Source organism: Ictidomys tridecemlineatus, chromosome 4, assembly GCF_052094955.1.
Source record: "Ictidomys tridecemlineatus isolate mIctTri1 chromosome 4, mIctTri1.hap1, whole genome shotgun sequence".
Taxonomy (NCBI): Eukaryota; Metazoa; Chordata; class Mammalia; order Rodentia; family Sciuridae; genus Ictidomys; species Ictidomys tridecemlineatus.
Genome location: NC_135480.1, coordinates 10540874 through 10561121, shown reverse-complemented (window position 1 = coordinate 10561121; position 20248 = coordinate 10540874). Strand labels below are relative to the sequence as shown.

Below are 20248 nucleotides of genomic sequence, written 5' to 3'. Positions count from 1 at the left end.
CCCCAGTGCTCCGGTTCAAAGAGAGAGCACAGGTGGCCAGGCTTCATGCCCTCTGACTCAGGTTCCCCTTGTTACCTCCACACAGTACTCGGGGCCTCCCCCCTCCAGGTGGCCCATTATGTGAGTTCAGTTTCAATGACCACAGAAACTGGTTGAGAAAAGAGAGTGTTTACTTATTCCACAGAGCTGATGCCCAAGTAAATAATGCAGTCTCTTCAGTGGAGCCTGCACCCTGACCTCCTCCCTCTGGGCACTGCCTGCAGCATATAAGAAGGCACCAATGCCTCCGAAGGCCACAAGACGACAGGATCCAGAGACAACCAGAATCACCAGGGCCTCCCACCATGAAGCTCATAGTCACCTTCACCCTTGTCCTACTGGCTGTCTGCTGCAGCTCTGGTGAGTATCCAGGGTCCCTTCCTCCCAAGAGTGGGCTCCCAAACTCTGCACCACCTCATTCTGCTCAAAAGAAGGGGTGATGAGCTGCCCCCATCCTCTCTCTAGTGCTGGGAGGGCTTGGGAATGCTGATTCTCAGAGCGCCAAGCTGTAAGAAAACCTGCGAAGGACCCCATCTTCCATACCCAAGACCTCAAAATTCCAGGGAATGGAAAAGCCTGAGGGGGAGGTATGAAGGAGATCCCATGCAGACGAGAGCATCCACCCAAGAACAAATGGGATAGGGACAATGAGCCCCTCCAGCCCCGCCTGGGACAGTCCCCAAGATGTCAAAAGACCTTGGTACAACCTCCGGGCTTGGGGAATTCACCCAAATCTGGCCGTTAGTCTGGAAGGCAAACTGCAGAGACTCATGTCTTCAAAAGAAACCCAACCCAAGGCAAAGTCAGAAAGGAAGATTCCAATAAGGGATCTTTCCTGGGAAACTGCTGACCAAGAGTGGAGTTCTCTAAACATTTTGTCCTCTGCAGAAAGGATTAGGCGTCTCTAAGTAGTCACTGCTGTAACTAAGAAGAAAGGAATGAAAATGAGAGGGGGAAGGAGGGAAGAAGATGTCAAGGGAGGGAGGAGATCAGCACCCTGTCTTTGGGGAATAGGATTACCTAACTGTGTTTTTTTGCTCTCCGTCAACTTCTTCCACTCCTATTTGAAAACGTTGTTGTTATTTTTTTTTTAATAAACAAACTCCAATTAATTCAGTTGCAAAATTTCATAATACCCATGGATATACGTTTTATGACTCTGGTGGCTTAGACAACCCAAACCAAGAGGCAGTGGGAACAGCTATCTTGCAGAGAGGTTTATTTGTTTTTCAGGGGAAATGACATCATTTTGGACTGAATGTTTATTAATTAGAAGATCTCATTACAGTGCCTAGAGGTGGGTGGCTCAGCAAGATATAACTGAAATATGTTAAGGGGTGGATTGGGAGTACATTTGTATATCCATATATGTGCATACAACAGTAATAAAAATAATAACAATACTCAGCACTTATTTAGCACTTATAATGTATCATTCTGGTTTTAACCCTCTTAACATACTATCTCTTTTCATTCATCCAACAACCCAAGGAAGCAAAGATATTGTCCCCATTTTACAGAGAAGAAAACTGAGCTACTGAAAGATAAAGTATGTCACCTGATAACATTGTGAACTGAAAGGAGGGGACTTGAGTCCTGGAGAGGGTTCCACTTGGAGTGGGGCTGAATTTGCACACAAGGCAGAGAATTCAAGGACAGGGATTTGAGGCTCAGTGGGAAGCTGGAAGCAGCCAGAACGTAGGAAATGGTGATTGTCCCCCATGCTCCTGAAGGAAGGGACCTGAGAAGGCAGCACAATCTGGCAGCAGTCCAGCAGAAGGGAACACAGTGAGCTAAAAGAGCTGAGAGTGCCACAGGCCTAATACCACGTGTGCCTTTGTCTTCCCCACCAGGTTTGGGAACCCATGTTGGGCTAGTAAAGGGTTTTGCCACTTGCCCTCAGTGACACGTGGCTCAGACCATCATTAACCACAAGTGGGAGGCGTTTCTGGTGGAAACCAAAGTTTTCAAATTTTTCTCCTCCCAGCCCAGACACTGCATTAAAAAAAAAAAAAAAAATCAGACCATCAGCTTCTCCTATCCAGACTCTACCTAGAACTCCAGCAAGAAAAAAATAAAAGGCCATCCCATCCCAGGAAGACTCAGGATGGCTTGAGCAAGCCATGGAAAGCTGGCCATGACCTAGAACATATTCACACAGTGCCAAATCATCAACTGCTTGGAGCATCACCAGATCCTACATTCTAGTGCATCAACAAAAAGCTGCTATCTCTTGCTGAGGGGCCTGGATGTCTGCATCTGGGGCAGGCCCAGCAGAGGGCTGGCCAGCTTGGAAAAGGGCCTGCAACCATGTGCTTTCTCTTTGCTATATTCCAGCTTCTGCAGAGACCTGCCCTGAATTTTTTCATATCATGGAAACCCTCTTCATGGGCACACTCTCCAGTTACGAGAGTTCAGTGGAACCATTCAACCCTGATCCCGACATGAAAGAGGCAGGAATCCAGATGAAGAAGCTGCTGGACACCCTCCCCGTGGGGATCAAAATGAATGTCCTGAAGCTCTCAGTAAGTGGTATCCTTCACTCACAGCAGGTACAAGTGGCCTCCCCAAGCCCTTCAGCTACAGTGTCACCCCATTCTTCAGCCCCATTTCTCATGCAGTGGGGAGAACCACAGGACCAATGGACAGCCCAGGCAAGGCGGCCCAGGCATCTCCCTCGGCATTTCCCCTCTCTTTGAAATTTATTTATTGGTTTGTTTATTTATTTATTTTGAGATGGGGTCTCACTCTGTTGCCTCAGTTGGCACTGTCTCAACTCCTGGGTCCTCACAAGTAACTAGGACCTCGGGCATGGGCCACCACACCCAGCTCCCCTTACTCCTCCTAGAGCTTTCTGAACCCTTAGTATATGTCAAAGTCTCTGTGGGCCATCATCCCCATTGAACTCTGAGGTTCACTCACTACTCTATTGGGATTTTGTTCCATTCTTTGTTTCAGGACAAAATATTAAAAAGTCCACGATGTGCTGGGGTTTAGAAATGCAAAGCCTACCATATTTGGAAACCAGAAACGTCCAACTGCCAAGCCCCTGTTGCTGCACCCTGCCTGGTCTTGCTCTCTACAATAAACTACAAGCATCTCACTGGCATGCCTCTGACTTTCTTTTTAGTTACCTGCTAGAGCTAGAAGGCTTGGTAAGGTCAGCCTGAGCAAAGAGAGGACAGCTGAGCTTGACTCCAGGAGGAAACTCAGAAGTCCACCCTCCCAAGTTTCTTTCCCCTAGGCTTCTGTTATTTGTCACCAAAAGAACTCAAATGCCCTCCCACGAGATCTACCATCTACTCAAAAATTCGAAGTCCACTTGTCCAACAGACCTGGTGACCCTCCTCTCCAATCTGCTCCTAATCTCGCTGAGGCTGGACTGCTCCAACCAGGAGCCTGAGGGTCATCCCTTCACCCTTCCCTCTCCATCAACTAAGGCTGTCTCTGAAAGGCCTCTGGAATCCCCTGCTCCCTCCATGTCCACAAGGCACAACCCTTACCTGCCACAACTCCAGGGAACTCCCAACTCTACTTAGTGGACGCATTTTTCACACAGTAAGCCCCACGAGGCCTTTTTATCAAACAGAAACACTTTCCACTGCCCACCCCAACCCCATCCTTCAAAAGCCTCAAGCGCTTTCATCACACAACTCCATGCCCAGATAGAGGCCAGGTCTCCCACCCTCCTTTAAAGAGGTTCCCTCGCTCCTCTCACAATCCCCCACCTCCTTTGCCCTCGGTTTGTAAAGGCAACCCAGCGCCTTCCCATCTCAAGACATCTGTCCAGGCCAGACAGCATGAACTACTCAAAAAAAAAATATCATTGACTTTAAAAAAAATAAAAATCTCTCTAGAGCAACATGTGCAAAGGAATAGAACTCGCCCCCCAAAAGCATCCAATTTCAATCTGAAAATCCCCCAAACACCCCTGCCCCGCGGCAGTCAGCCCCCAGCCGGGCCACCCCAACCGCAGTAGTTCCTGGTAGAATAAAAGTGGGGGGCGCGGAGGGGCGGCGGGAATGGAAAGGGCGTTGGCAGAGAGCGCGGAAGGAAGGACGCAGCCGAGGAGCGCGCCAGCGCTGGAGTCCCGGCAGCTCCAAGAAGCCACGTGGTCGGGCGGGGGCCGCGCCTGCCCCGCGCGCGGCGGCCTCCAGGGGGCAGTGTCGGCCACGCCGGACGGGCTCCCGGGCTCTGGGCGGCGCGGCTCTTGCCGAGGTCAGATGATGAAACACTGCTTCCTCCTAAGGACCTTGGGTCATCTATCTGAGTTTTTAAAATTGATTTTGAGGCTTTTTGAGATCGGGGTGAGGGGAAAAGCAGGCAGTCCCACAAATGTCGTGGCCCGGTTGGGCCCTGCCAGGGAGTGACGTGTCAGCTTTTCTGAAACCGCTCCGCTCCCAGACAGTTCCAGAGGCCAGTCCGCCAGAACCCAGCACCCGCGAGAGGGTCCCCAGGGCAGAGAGGACCACGGGGAGCTGGCGGGCTGGCCTTCGACCTCCACCTGCCTGGTGTTTAAAGCCCCAGGCGAGAAACCGCCGCCTAAGAACCTCCAGCGATCTCTGAACCCGGCTTTCACAAGGTCTGGACTATGCTCACGTCACTCAGAGTGCGGGCCCCAGCTCCTGCCCTACAGGTCGTGGAATCCCCAATTCCCGCATCTCCAGAGCCAAAAAAGAAAAAAACAACTGGTACTAATGAGAATACTCTGCCTACTCCCCAAAACACACAGTTGGGCACACAGACTGTAAAGACACCACACCTTCATTGTCTGCCACAAAGGAGGGGCCTCTGGTTGTAAAAATTCCAGGGCAGGTCAGGGGGATTGGCCATTCCAAAAGAGATTCTTTGCCATAGGTGGGGCCCTGATGGGGGCCTCCCCCACTCCCCCCCGGCTCCCAGGTCCTCAGATTCCTCTGCATCCAGATCATCCAGTCTACATACCTTTGCATCTCTGGACCATCCACCTAGGTGAGTATTTTTCAAATGGATAAGGATCCCGGGCCATAAAAGGTTCAGAATTTTAATTACCTGCTGACTGCTGGGAAAATATTTACCTTGGGCAAATACAATGCAGATAACTAAGGATAAAAGGAAGTACAATTATATTGCAATGGGTCTCTGCCCTAAGGGGCTGGAGGTGATTCACAAGAATGTGAGCTGCCGTGACCCACAGAAATGTACCTTACTGCTTTTAAAGAGCAGAATGCAAAGATGAACCGATTGCAACCCCTGAAAGAGCACGTAGCTGTGTGCAGCTTGGTGACAGAGATAGGAAGGAAATTCGGAATGTTCGTTGAATTCTTTTTTTGTCTGCAAGCGCTTCCTCACACTAATTAACCAAATATGACAGCACTGAGCCATGAGCTAGGTTCAAGCCCTGGCCTTTTTTTTTTTTTTTAATGAACCTCAACGGGTTTTACATTTGAAGAATGAAGAAAAGAAATAGGAGGAGGAAAAAAAGTCCAAGATTGTATTATGCAAATATACATTTATCAAATCAGTCATTTTTTCACTATGAATATGCCAAATTCTAAAACACGGGAAAGCCAATGTATGAATATAAGCTTTCTGCACTTGGATGTATTAAGCACAGTGTGAAGAAAAAACTTCAAATGTATGTCAACAAAGGGGTGGGGGAGATCAAGAAATATATTTTTAGCACTCTACCAGTTTTAACATTCTTACCTCGGAGGACCTGAGAGAAGAGAAAGATCACATTTGTTGATGGGTTTCAAGAAAACTGTGTCTCTGGGTGAAAATATCTGTTTACTCCCATGACCTGCAACCGAAAGAATTTTACTCTTGAAGATAACTAAAGACAAATGGTAATTATCAAGCCTTGCTATCACGTTTCAAAACCCAAGGGCTAGTCCTTCTGCCTGTCAATTATAGCCTGGATTAATTGATAAGTAGGAAAACTGCAGTTGTACACGTGAGACAATTGAGGTTAGCCTGGCAGAAAAATCTATAAGTGACTCACAAGACAGGAAGAGGAAGCAAAACCAACCTTCATCAACTTTATCAAGATGATGTGGATAAAATTATGTCCAGTTTGCAACTGATGCAAGACAATGTTGTTTTCAAATAACAAGGGATTTGTGGATAGTAATTCCCCATGGGGTGATGGTCACTCCAAATAGCTTCAGATAGATGATAAAGGGAACCTTGAAGGATGATGATAGAGCCACACAGGGCATTCGGAAACGTGTCATTAGGGATGTTCCTCCCAAGCCCTTGCAGAATATATCAACAGGCACACAGGGATAATGTGAGGATGAGTCACCAGTAGTTAGTCACCCTGCATGTTTTCATGAACGAACTAAAATTATAAAACTAGTACATGCAAAAAAAAATCTGAAAATAGAGTCAGCCTAGCAAGCATGGTTGGCAGCTTCAGGACTGATAAACCAGGTTGGGAATTCAGATTTGTTCCCCCATCAAATGAATGGATTCCCAATGTACCACACAAATCTAGTTGATACATAAAATATCTGAAGGTTTGTACCCATGGCTCAGCACTGTTCTGTGCAACCACAATACACGCAACTGCCAAGCTTCTTCCTTTGGAATTCTCCCTTAGGCTTCTGTCACAGAAGCAGTTTCCCTGTCAGCCCCAGGACAGTAGGGAGGATTTTACTAAGTTGCTGAGGCTAGACTTGAACTTTCAATTCTTGTGCCTCAGTCTCCTGAATTGCTTGGGATTACAGGCGTGCACCACCACACCCAGCACAATACAGCTTCAAGTCTCTGATGCTGACTTCCTCTTCTGTCTGCTCTTCCACTTTCAAGGTCCCGGGGAATTACCCTGGGTCCACTCCAGCAAGCCCGAATGATCTCCCCATTTCTTTCTTTCTTTCTTTTTTTTTCTTTTCTTTTCTTTTTCTTTTTCTTTTTTTTTTTTTTTTTTTTTGTGTGTGTGTGTGGTGTTGAGGATTGAACCCAGGCCTTGTGCATGTGAGGCAAGCACTCTACCAACTGAGCTATATCCCCAGCCCCTTGATTTTCCCATTTCAAGGTAGCTGATCAGCAACCTTAGTTCCATCAAGAGCCGTAATTTCTCTTTGCCGTATAACCTAACATAGTCACAGGTTCTGGGAATAAGGATGTGGACATCCTTGAGGGGCCACTAATCTGCCTTCTAAAGGGTCCTGAAGATTTCGGTCTTGCCCCTTTGCAGAATTCTCTTCCCACAATTGCCAAAAATCAAATCCTGCCTTTCCCCCACCAGCCCATGGGTTCAGGGATGCAGTGGTGGACAAGTTCAGAAATAAGGTTGCCCTCCAAGTCAGTCCAGAGTGAAGCCCACACGTGAACATTTGAAACAGACAACAAATCAACACTGTTCACACCTCCATGCCTTTGCCCAAACAGCTCCTTTGATTGAAGTGCCTGCCCTTCCCAAAGTCCCCTGAAGAACCACATCCATCCTTCACGACCCAAGCTCTACGCAGGACATACCTCTACCAAAAAAAAAAAAAAAAAATCCATTTAACAAGTCATCCTGCATTTTTAAAAAAACATTTGCTAAATCTGGACACCTAAAGATTCTCTCAAGATTCAGTGCTTCACTTTCTACACTCCACGCCTCGTGCCCTGAGGATCTGGGGCTCCCTCTGCCCCTGGGCCCCCTGGCTCCTAGCCTGCACTCTGTTGTGCATTGATCTCACTGTGGCGTATGTGCTTATGTTTATTCCCCTCTCTAGAACATGAGCCCCAGGAAGTTATGAACCACATTTTTGTTATCTTCCTTGCCACTCATGGCAGAAAAATCAGAGACTCCAGGTAACAAATAAATAAATAAATAAACCACTTGGATGTGAATCTGCAGAATTTGAAACCAATGTAGAAAATAAGACTGTAAATTCAGTTACAAAACTCGAGACTCTTTTTTTATTCCAAATTAACAAATTAACACTGTTCACACCTCCATTCCTTCTAGGCAAGTTCTCTCAGCTTCCAGACAAGTTCACATCAATAACCAAGTAGTCCCAGAGAGAAAACCTTAGCCCCCAAAGAAGACCCCACACACACACATTCACTATTCTCATCTGATTCGTTTGAGGAATTCATGCATAACGTGGGCAGGAAGTTGAAATAAAAAATTCCAAAAAGTTTGAAATCCATTGGTCCCTTCGTCACTATCTTTCTTGGTTGTGAATGATGATGGAATCAGCTTACAAAACCAGATTCTTCTTAAACCACAAATCCATCTGAAATGCATTCATTACACGCTTAATCAGTTTCAAGGCCTGAATATTTTGCAATTATATCAGTGTTGATAAATGTTAAATATTAACCAGAGAACCCAAAAGTTATCGTTTAATGTCTACTGCCAAAGAACAAGAATTTCAGTCCGCCCTCCCCGTGGGAGACAAGGCACATGGAAAAATCATGGGTCTGAAGACATGCATTGATCCTCATGTTAAGAATTACATTTCTACTTTTTTAGACTAATCAAGGAGAAAGAGAGAGGGGTAAGGGGAAGAGAAAGAGGGAGAAAGAAAAGAAAGAGGGAATGTGCTGCGGTTCTCTCTGGCTCCTCAGTCGTGAGAGGCCGTAATCATGCGCTGACTCTGAAAACCAAATAGAATAAAAAAGTGACGGCAAAGCTGCATCCCCCCGCCTCCCGGTGACTCAACCATCCAGCAAAGGAGCAGAGCAAAACCCACAGGGATGACACAGAATCGATGCTTGATAAACGTTTATTGGGTGGATAAGTAGATAATCACCTGCACCTGCTAGCTGCCCAAGCCCACCCTAGTTGCAAACATAAGCCCACACCCACACCCTTGCAAGTGAAGCACCAATAACCAGGCGCAGTGGTGCCCGCCTGTGAGCCCAGCTACTTCTGAGGGAGGCTGAGGCAGGAGGATCACAAGTTCAAGACCAACCTGGGCAAGTTGGTGAGACCCTGTCTCAAAATTAAAAACAAAAAGGGCTGGAGGTGTGGATCAGTGGTAAAGCACTCAGGGTTCAATCCCCGGTACTAAAGAAAGGGAGGGAGGGAGAAGAAAGAAGGGTGGAGAAAGGCGGGGGGGGGGGGGAGAGAGAAAGAAAAAAAAGAAAAAGTGGAAGAAAGAAAGAAGGAAAGAAAGGCAGGCACCAATAGAGTCTCTGCTCAGCCTCCAACCGAGGAGGCTGGGGCTATAATCGTGCGTGCTCTGAAAAGCCACCTCGTGGAAGGTAGCCCTTTAGCTGCAGGTGTTTGTTTCCTCTGGCACCGCAATGTGCAATTTCCCATTTTTAGAACAATGCTCCAAAGAACAGCCACAAAAACAACCTTCAGAGGGGGCGGTTTTCTTCCCGGCCATGGCTACAGCCCTGTAAAACAACAACAAAGAGATTTTTACTCAAAACATGATTTGCATGTCTCCATACAACCAGGACGCTTTGCACAGGCCGGAGGAAGGGACCCTCGCCCTTTGGGAGAGCATCGAAACAAACTCTTGCATTTGGAGAAGGATCTGGAAGCTCCTGCTCTTGGTTCTGTTGGGGTCCGCATGTGCCTCCCCCTGCCTGGTTTTCCCCGCAGCTGGCGAGGGCAGAAAGGAAGCTTGTGGAAAGCCAGCGACTGCCCTTTGGGTGCCCCTGTTCAGGTCCGAGGCCAGAAGAGGACAGTGTGTTCTCAAGAACCTCCAAATAGCAAATGAAGGTGAGGAACCAGGAAGAGATCCACCCTCCCGAGCCTCAGCCATGAAGAAATCTTCTTTAGGAGCCGGAGATAGCAGAGCAACTTACCTGGCACTTGCAAGGCCTGGGTTCCACCCCCAGCATCGCAGGAAAAAAAAATTAAATAGATAAGGAACAAGAAATCCCTTCTGTTCTCAACTCCAAACTGACTCTCTCTCTCTTCCCTTTCCTCTTTATGCTTCCTAAACCCTACAAAACTTCAGGAGCCCCTCATCTCTCAGCACACCCTCCCCTGGCCCCTGAGCCCACCTGCTCCAGCCTGAGTCAGGCCCAGGTCACCACCCTGGGACCCTCAGGCCTCATCTGCAGCCAGTCTACCTTTCCAACTTTATCTTCCACTAATTCCTACCTGCACCTTAGGCACCCATCAAAATAGCCTGCTAGCTATTCCCAACCATCTCTGCTCTCTAGGATTCTCTCCCCTCGGGCCCTCCACTTGGAAGGACCCTTCTGATTCTCTACCCATTTTGTGTGACCTTCTGATTCAAAACGACTCACCCAAAACACTGAGATTCTGCCCCATTCTGTCAGCCTATGCACCCTTTGTGGAGAAATCATTCACCCAGTTTTTATTCCAATTAAATTTCAAATTAATCAATATAATAAAAAAAAAATGTGTGTTGATTGTCAAGAGGGTGCTGTGGTTTGGATGTGGCGAGTGGGATGCCAAGAGGTCTTCTCCAGAGCAGAGCCTGCTGGTGCCGTGTCCTTGAACCTCCAGAGCGAACAGTGAGCTAATTAAGCCTCAAGCATTTTGTTATAGTAACTCAAACACACTAACACATAGAGGGGAGGTGTTGTTAAGCCTCTGTAAGAGCCTTGGGAGGAGCGGGCCACCAATGAAGCAAAAACGGTGATACCTCTACCCTTCTCTCTACTGAGCACTTGCTATAAACCTGCTGCTGAACTGAGCACTTCCTCAGTGTGGCCTCTTTTAATCCCCCACAAGGAGACGGCAAGGTAGATACCACTGTCTCCTTTATGCAGACCAGACACAAAGGCTTTGCAAAGTTAAATAACTGCTCAGGAGCCTCACAGTTTAAAAGGAGAAGAACTGGAACTTAAACGTGGCTCACAATATTGATCGCTATAGCCCCACCCCCTTTCTTTCTCAAGAGAATTTTTAACAGAATGGTTGGGATGAACAGCGTGGGTAGGAAGCTGTGGATCTTTTTCCAGTGGAACAAATTCATGGAAAGGGTGCATTAAGAGGCTGGGTTTCCCAGTCTTTTTTTTTTTTTTTTTTAAAGAACTAGGGGGATTTTAGGCTTCCGCAATACCAGGACCCTAATGAAGTTCTCTTTAAAGAATGGACTCTCCAACACCTGATGTTTAAGGAAGTTGTAGGCAAAGCAGAAAACCAAGAATCACCCTCGAGTTCCCAAGCCAAGCGGCAACAGTGCAGAATGTGGCATTCAAATCCCGGCTCCTATACTCACCAGCGATGAGATTCACACAAGTTATTTAACATAGCTAAGCCTCAATTTCTTTATCTGTAAAATGAGAAAACATCTGATTGACAGATGCTTTGGATGGGATTAAGGGAAATAAAGCAAGTCGATATCTATTGGGTATTCAGTAAATAATCGTTATTGCTTCCCTTGTACGTAATCATCTGCATTTCTTTTCACTTTTTCTTAAATAGACGTATCATATACATTCAGTAAATCACATAAAGGGACCCATCTTAGTGGACAGCTTGATCATCATGTACATACAGGCATTCATATAACCAACACCGGCTCTGTAAAAAGGGGACAGTGGAACTTACAGCACCCCAAAATGTTCCCTCATGCACCTTCCCAGTCCATATCCCAACCAGACATAACCAGAGTCTAACTCATCACAGGTTACATTTGCCTCTTCTTGAACTTTGCATTTGTGGAATCAGAGAATGCATAATCTTTCCATCATTGTGAGTATTCCGATACAAGAACATGCCACCATTTTTTTTCTGGCCTTACAGTGATGGGAATTTGAGGTGTTGCAAGTGTATAGAAACACCTTGAATATTCTTATATTTATCTTTTGTGCACATCACGGGCAAATTCTGTGGATTAAACACAAGCATCCCTACTATTGCGCTACACCCCCAGCCCTTTTTAAATTTTTTTTTTATTTTGTTTTGAGACAGGGTCTCACTAATTCCACCACGTTGGTCTCAAACTTCCATCCCTCCTACCTCAGCCTCCCAAGTAGCTAGTTGGATATATCTTTTTCTTGGCATGGGGAATATTTACCCGGGAGTAGAATTACTGGGTTGTGGAGTAGATTATCTGTAGCTTAAACAGAACCTGCCAAAGTGTTTTCCTAAGTGATTGTACCACTTCCCTACACCCACAGTGAGACACGGCCGTTTCGATTGTTCCACAGCCTCAGCCACGTCTGGTCCTGCAGTCCTCTCACTCCGGCCTCTCTAGCAGGTGGGTAGTAGTGTCCCACTATGGTCTTTTTTTTTTTTTTTAAAGAGAGAGAGAGAGAGAGAATTTTAATATTTATTTTTTAGTTTTTGGCAGACACAACATCTTTGTATGTAGTGCTGAGGATCGAACCCGGGCCGCACGCATGCCAGGCAAGCGTGCTACCACTTGGACCACATCCCCAGCCCTGTAGTACGCTCTTTTAAGTTCTTCAGGGAATAGTCCGAGAAGGGCAATAGCTGGGTGAAATGGTGGTGCCATTCCCAGCTTTCCAAGAAATCTCCATACTGCTTTCCAAATTGGCTGCACCAATTTGCAGTCCCACCAGCAATGTACAAGTGTACCCTTTTCCCCACATCCTCGTCAGCACTTGTTGTTATTTGACTTCATAGTGGCTGCCAATCTTACTGGAGTGAGATGGTATCTTAGGGTGGTTTTGATTTGCATTTCTCTGACTGCTAGCGATGGTGAGCATTTTTTCATGTACTTGTTGATTGATTGTATGTCCTCCTCTGAGAAGTGTCTGTTCAGGTCCTTGGCCCATTTGTTGATTGGGTTATTTGTTATCTTATTGTCTAATTTTTTGAGTTCTTTGTATACTCTGGATATTAGGGCTCTATCTGAAGTGTGAGGAGTAAAAATTTGTTCCCAGGATGTAGGCTCCCTATTTACCTCTCTTATTGTTTCTCTTGCTGAGACCAGACTTTTAATTTTGATAAAATCCAATTCATTGACTTTTCTACTATGGTCAGTGCTTTTTGTATTCTGTTTTAGAAAAATTTTTTTCCCATCCTTAAAGCTGTGAAGACATTCTCTCTCTGCTTCTGTCTTGGAATCTTGCTTTGTGTGACATCTTCCTCTAGAGCTGGACATAACCGGCTTGTTGTTATTTCATTAAGGAGCAAAGGTCTTGTAGGAAAACAAGTCATGACGGAGCTCCCATGTTAGAGCTCCGTTGGTGACGATCGCCAGAGACTTTGGGCGTCCAGTGTTACCCTGAGGCAGTCATGTGACACCAACCTGCACCACTGCCGACCTGGCTGCATTGCTGAAATTCCATAAGTTCTGTTCTGGTTTGGATCTGGAATCTGCCCCCAGAGCACCAGTGTTCAAACCTCGGCCCTCAATGCAGCGATGTTCGGAGGGGAGGCTTTGGGGAAGTGACTGGATCATGGAGAGTGCAACCTCATCAGTGGGCTAATCCATTGACAGATTGATCATTTGCATGGCTTCTGAGAGGAGGCAGGGCTTGGCTGGAGGCAGTAGCCCAGCAGAGGTGTATTCCTGGGGACTTCATCTGCCTCACTCTCTCTCTGCTTCCCAACGGCGGTGAGCCTTCTTCCGCCAAGCCCTTCTGCCATGAGGTTTCTGTCTTGGAGCCAACCAACCATGGACAACCTCTGACACCAGGAGCCAAAATAATAAACCTTTCCTCCTCCACGTTGTTTATGGCAGGTATTTTGGTCACAGGGGTAAAAAAAGTTGACTAATACAGGTCCCTAACAGGGGGTGGCATCTTCCAAAGCAAACCATGAAGGACGAGGGAGAGTGGCATCAATTCCCCTGTGTTAGTCAGATCTCTGATACTATAATGAAATAACCAAGATAACTGACTCATCGAAAGAAGGTTTCCTTTGGCCCTTGGTTTCAGAGGTTCCTGTCCAAGATGCAGCAGAGGCTCTGCTTCAGGTTTCTGATGGGGGTGCCAGATGCTGACGGCAGGGAGCTCCTGGTACAGCAAAGAGCCAGAAAGAGAGAAAGAAGGAGGGGCCAGTGTCTTGTTGGAGGGCCTTGTGACTTTCCACAAGCTTCCACCACCTCCCTGAGGACCAAATCTTTAACCCATGAACCCATCGGGGGGCAGTCAGCATCCAAGTACAGCACCCCTCAACCCTGGTTTGTACTGAGACCAGCCCCTGAAACGCCACTCACCCAGCTCTAACCATTTGACCGCACATCCTCCCCATTTGGTGACTTCTCTGTTCTCTCCTACATCAAGCTTCTGCCACGCATTTTGGTTTCTCCCTAGATTTCTCCTTTTATTTATTCAACCATTTATGACTTGTAGGGCATTGATGCATTTGCTTTCTGCCTATATCCTCCCCTCAAACCATCTCAGTACTGTTGACATTTTGGACTGGACCATCCTTTGCTGGGGGGCAGGGGGTTGTCCTGGGTGCTATAGGACACACATCTCTCCCTGCTTCTCTCTCCTGCTTTGTACTCCTCTTCTCACCGTCAGTCAAGAGGCCTGAAGGAAAAGCGAGGGGCGGCAGGGCTGGGAGGCAGAATCATTGCTTTCTCAAGCCTAACGTGTCCTTAGATGCGATCCGAGGCAACCCCCTCATTTTACACACGAGGGAGCGATCCAGATGAGGGGGAGGGGGAGGATGTGTCAGAGCCGAAAACGTGGGAGAACAAGTGCCAGGCCAAACAGGAAGTCAGTCGGCCTTCCAGGGCCTGCAGCACCGTTTCCAGTCCCACCGGGAACCTGGGATTGCTTCCCACAGCTCCTTTCTCCCTCCAGCTCTTTCTGCCCTTCCAGAAACAGCCCAAGACTAGACAGATCCAACAAGCCCCCAGAACACGCCCACCTGTCTCCATCCCCGGGAGCCCCTTCCTGAGCCTCCACTGGACAAAAGTGACCCCCCGCCCATTGCATCGTGGATACTTCATGGTGCCTCGTGCCATCATCGCATCTTAGTGCAATCCTATAATCATGAGGGGAAGGATGGTCGTGCCACCTGGCTGCACCTGTCCCAGTGGAGACAGCAGAGATCCAGAGCAGGAGGGTGACTGGAGGCAGTGCTTGACCTGATCCTGTCTCCATGCAGGCAGATGATCAGCTCCCCCGGGTGTGAGAGCCTCCACCAAAACCTCCTCCTACAGTCTGTACCCCAGAGATTCACGTGCTGGAAGCCTTGTCCCCAACGGAACGGTATTGAGAAGTGGCGGGACCTTTCAAAGGCGGGGCCTGGGGGGAGATGATTAGGTCATGGGGGCACCATGTTTATGAGCAATTGATGTCTTTTCTCGAGAGACTAAGTTGGTTCTCTTGAGCTCAGACTGGGTTAGAACTCATGGGAGTAATTAAGGTCTAAAGGGACTGGATTATTTACCTTGAGGAGTGCTATTATGAAGCAGGTCAGCCTCCCCTGACCCTCCCTCCCTCCCTCCCTCCCTCCCTCCTCACAAGTGCACTTCCCTTTTCTGCCTCTCCACCACTGGGCCTCGGCATGAAGCCCTCATCAGAAGCCAAGCGGATGCTGACACCTTTCTAACCTCCAGAACCATGAGCCAAAATACACCTTTAAAAATAATAATAATAACTTATCCAGCCTCAGGTTATGTTATGATAGCAATGAAAACGGAACCAAGTCACCTCCCGAGTTACGGTGAGTTACGGTGATTGTTCACATGGGCGGAGCATTTACTGTACACGACGCGTTGTCCTAGACACTTCCTAAATCTAGAACTCAGCTCCATGTCACCAAGTCCTCCAGAGCAGCCGCTGTCATTCTGATAGGAAGCCCAGGGAACGCTTGGCCAAGCAGCAGCGCCGTTAGCTCTGGAGCATTTTGAATGGGACACAAATCACACACATCATCCTACTCCCACCCCAACGAGGCCGTCAGACACGCCTGGAGACCTGCTGTGGACCTCCACAGAGAACTCCCACGATGCCCGGGCAGTTCAAGATGGCTCTAGCGGAACCTGTTGGGCTTCCCTCACAGCCATGAAAAGAGTTTCTCTGTAATTAAACTCAAGTCCTTGAAAACAGATCTGTGTGAAGACGAATTTTAAACGACAACAACAACCAATCAGAGTGGCACCAGGACAGGGAGAGCGTGGCGCCTGGGTGATGTAAGCATGGGACCCCCTCCTCCTGTCACTCTCAAGATGGCTGCCCCCCCAGAGCCATTTCAGGGTGGCCTTGCCCCTCCCGCCTCATCTTCCACCTGCCACTCCCCCCCTCCTTCCCGCCAGGTTCCACAGGCTGGGACCTCGGTCACCCTCCCCTCTGGCCCCTCTCTTCTCTCCGCAGGAGGGTCCCTCACTTCACAACTCTTTTTCTGATGATGAAGGGTCTAGAGGGCTGGTGGACGTACTGGAATCTACAAAGAAAGGCCCAGTTGTGGGGGGGAGCCCCACCCCACTCCCTGGACACAGGCCTCCTGCCCCCCGCTGGCCTTACAGGCCTGGCTGTGGACATACCAGCTGCAGCGCAGGACCCTTCCAGACGCTGAGCCCACCAGGGAGAGGTGCTCAGGAGCCTCCTCTGTCCCCCTCGGCTGGGGGTGTGGCGACAGCAGGCTCTGGGCTCCAGACCGAGGTCCGGGCCCCTCCACCCACCTGCCTGAGAACCTGGTAGCCCCTGGACTGTCCTTCCTTGGCAGTTCCACAGGGACAGTTCCACAGGAACTTGTATACACAGACGGGGGTGAAGGGGACTTTTTCCACAAGCCGGGACCCAAACCAGCCCCAAACCCCACTGTCCCCCGGCGATTCTCAGAGTCTGGAGTCAAACCCCATCTGCCCCAGGCCAGGCCAGCGCTGGGCTATTGCACTCTGTGGAGCGCCAGCCTCCCCCGCAGCTGGGCGGGTGCCCAGCCAAGGAAGCCTGGGCCTCAGTGTTCAGGGCATTGTTCTCCCTTAGAAGAGGATCTCGAAAGCAGAAGGAAATTAGAAACAACCGCACAATGAATCCCAGATTCTCTTTCTCTCTGCTCCGGCTGCCAGGACTAGGAGCAGGCCCCGCCCAGCACTTTTGGCCTTCCAGGATGTCCGTGCCACGGGGAAGGGCTGCTCCCAGAGGCCTCCCAGTTCTTGGTTTCCATGGCACCCTCGTTTTTCTCCAGCTAGGTGCTGATTTTGAGGGCAAAGATGCACCTGAAGCTTCTTTTCCACCTGGCACAAGTTCCAGGTCCTCCCGTGTTTGTTGACTGACTGACTGATTCCATGGGGAGGGGATGTGACCATAGGAGAGCCAGACACTTTCCCAAGCATTTCCCAGGTACAGACTCCAGGAATCCCCATTGAGCTTTCTGTTTAGAGGAAGATGCAGACACCAGACAGCCCAGGCAAGGAGCAGGAAGCAACTTTGATGGGAACAGAGGGATCCTGCTCCTCACTGGTTCCCAACCTCCCCGACAACCCCACAGACACACACAGAGCCCCGCTTAGCTCAGAGTCCTACGCCACCTGCCAGAAGAAGGGGGTGGCTTCAGAGAGAGCTTTTCTTTTCTGAACTCGTACCCATGAGACAGCCCCGATGTGAATGCCAGGAGAGGAGACCCACGGAGGAGCAGGCATTAATCAGGCCAGCGTAGCATCTGAGCATTCCTACCAAGAACTTTGCCTTAAAAATGCACTTTCTTTTTCTGTTGGTGCCATTATTCATTTAAACATAATGTTATGTTTTATGCCTCCTACGTAAGTAGACACCAGCCTCGAATGTTGTGGAATATTGAGCTCATATATCGAGTCAAACTTCTGTTTGCTTTTTGCTGCATCCATAGCTACCATCTGAATAAATAGAAGAGAAAGATTTGGCTGTCAGTCCTACTAGCTGGGCCCCATGCCATCATTCCCCAAAACAAAGGGGGAAAGGATGCCAGAAGTATGGAACAGGGGGAATGGTGACGTAAAGCACCGTCCTAGGCCGGGTGCACTGGGCAGTCAGGCTCCTCCAGGGACGGGTGGTGGAAGGGCCAAGAAGGCATTTGGTTAATCTCCATGAGGAGCCAGCACACTTTATAACTGGGCAGGGAGCCTGGCACGCTGGCGCAGGCCCGTGATCACAATGACGGGGGAGGCTGAGGCAGGAGGATCGCAAGTTAGAGACCATACACATCAACTTAGTGAGATCCTATCTCAAAAAATAAAAAGTGCTAGGGATGTGGTTTGGTGGTAAAGTGCCCCTGGATTCAATCTTCAGGAACCCCCCCCCCAAAAAAAAAAAAAACAGTGAGCAGAGGATGGAGGTGAGCTGCCACTTCCCAACCCTCTGCAGATGAAGTCACAGACTTAGAGGAGGCCAAAGAACCCCAACTTGTAAGAACTGATCCTGAGCTCCAAGCCCTGTTTGCCCAAGTCATGGTTCATTCTCTGCAGCCTGCAGCCTATCCAGCTCCCCAGTACCTGCTGGGGCCAGGCTTCTTAAGTGACCTACACCCTGAGGTTGTGTCCATAATAGCCCCACCCATGGCTGGGCACATGGCAGCTCCATCCATCTGGAAAGAAGACCCAAGCCCAGGGCTTTGTCTTTGGACTTCCTAGTGTAAAACTCTAAATGTGAGACCTCTTTGGGGGGTGGGTACTGGGGATTTAACCTGGGGGCATTTTACTACTGAGCCACATCCCCGGTCTTTTTTATTTTTATTTTTTTAAATTTTGAGATAGGGTCTCATAAATTGCTTAGGGCCTTACTAAGTTGCTGGGGCTGGCTTTGAACTTGCAATCCTCCCAGCTCAGCTTCCTGAGTCACCGGAATTACAGGCCTGCACCACTTTGCGCAACCTAAATGTGGTTTATATCAGGATGCGACAAAGAGGAGGAGAAAGTCAAGATCATGGATTCAGTCTCCAAATGAGCCAACCCATTTCCCAAGCTGAGAGCAATCTCCATCCTGGCTGGGCTCACCATCCTGCCCTCCTGCCCTCCTGTCTGCAAAGGCATCTGAATCTTCTCAGAAAAATCTTCCCATGGGTTACAGTGACAGCCATCACCTTGGCAGTTGATCTCTTTCAGGGGATGCAGGATCAACTAGCCTGTCTTGCTTCAGATCTTCACCCTCTCCCCTGCCGGCCCCTTTCTCAGCCTATACTCATCTTCAAGTCAGCCCCAAACTGAAAAGCTTTCCTGAGTCTACCTCCTGAGTCCAGTGACTGTCCCCCCTCCACTCTCACCTTTAACAGCGAACAGTCTTCGCCTCCTGAATGGCTCCCCATAATTCTGAAGAGCCTGCAGTCTGCAGTGCAGGTCAGCAACCCCACGGGAACCACCCTCTCAGGAGCCTTAGGTGGAGTCCACTGAGCATCAGGTCCGGAGGCTCCTTCTCAGCATTCATCCCACCTGCCCCGGCCCTGCATCAGTTAACCCAGCAGAAAGTCTCTCCTTGTGGGTGTGCCTATGGCCAGCACTGCTTCTCCACACCATTCCCCTTCTTGGATGGCTAAATCTTTTTTGGTCAAGGACAGGAAAGAGGTTCTTTGATATCAGCAAGATGGGCACAGCCCCTGGTCCAAGAATTGTGGGATTTAAAGGAGATTAGCTGGGGTCTTCTACCGCCACCTGCACCCACCAGTACGAAGGACCTGAGCAGAATGTGTGTTCTGTGCTGCTTGCTATTTGCTGCTGTGGACTCAGCCACAGGAGAACGTTATGCCCAAAGCTGAGGGAAGGTGGAAGGGACCCCAGAGACATCCACATGGACACTGCTGCTGGCATCCAAACTTCAAGAAAAAGAGTCCCTCTTATCTAAATCCCCACTGGACAGGTTTGCTGTTACTTGCAGCCAAAAGCATCCCCAGCTGTGTTAGCCACTGTGACCAAAATACCTGACAAGTACAACTTAGAGGAAGGAAAGCTTCCTTGGGGCTCACAGTTTCAGACATTTAGTTTGTGGCTGGCCAATTCCAATTGCTCTGGGCCCCAGATGAGGCAGAACATCATGGAGGAAGGGTGTGATGAAGAATGCTGCTCGGATCATCCAGGAAGAAGGGAGAGAGTAATGAGCTAGAGACAAAATATAACCCCAAGGGCACACCCCCAGTGACCTACTTCCTCCAGCCACACCCTACCTGCTCACAGTCTCCATCTAGTACAGTTGTCCTCTCAACTGTTAAGCCATCCAGTGGATTAAACCAGCTCTCATCATCTGATCATTTCACCTCTGAACATTTCTGAATTAACGTGTGAATTAATGCAAACAATAACACCAATCCACGTATCCACTCCTCCCTTGGTTAGTGGCATCCCGTCCCTTATTCTCAGGTCTCCTTCACATCCCCTCTGCTCACACCTCACCTTCCCTCCCCTGGAGACCTTCCATAGCCTCCTGGTCTCTGGTCCCTTCCATCGGTTGTGTCCCCTGT

The 20248-nt window shown here is 48.8% G+C and overlaps 2 protein-coding genes across 2 annotated transcripts in view; one reads left to right on the top strand and one right to left on the bottom strand.

Annotated features, from left to right (window-relative positions):
• The first annotated feature begins 256 nt into the window (after window positions 1–256).
• Scgb1a1 (secretoglobin family 1A member 1) lies at window positions 257–3142 on the top strand. The gene is made up of 3 exons (XM_005331506.4): window positions 257–399; window positions 2377–2564; window positions 2998–3142. Exons 1-3 carry the CDS (start codon window positions 345–347, stop codon window positions 3034–3036), a joined length of 282 nt encoding a protein of 93 aa, XP_005331563.1. The 5' UTR covers window positions 257–344; the 3' UTR covers window positions 3037–3142.
• A 5586-nt stretch (window positions 3143–8728) lies between these two features.
• Ahnak (AHNAK nucleoprotein) overlaps window positions 8729–20248 on the bottom strand; it is an 89885-nt gene continuing 78365 nt past the window's right edge. The window contains exon 6 of the mRNA XM_005331505.4: window positions 8729–9363. Within this exon, the coding sequence (XP_005331562.2) occupies window positions 9356–9363 (8 nt within the window). The 3' untranslated portion in view covers window positions 8729–9355. The remainder of the gene's footprint in view (window positions 9364–20248) is intronic.

Coding starts and splice junctions, on each gene's coding strand:
- Scgb1a1 (XM_005331506.4), top strand. CDS start 345: ATGAAGCTCATAGTCACCTTCACCCTTGTCCTACTGGCTGTCTGCTGC. Junction 400..2,376: donor GGCTGTCTGCTGCAGCTCTG/GTGAGTATCCAG, acceptor GCTATATTCCAG/CTTCTGCAGAGACCTGCCCT. Junction 2,565..2,997: donor TGAATGTCCTGAAGCTCTCA/GTAAGTGGTATC, acceptor TCTTTGTTTCAG/GACAAAATATTAAAAAGTCC.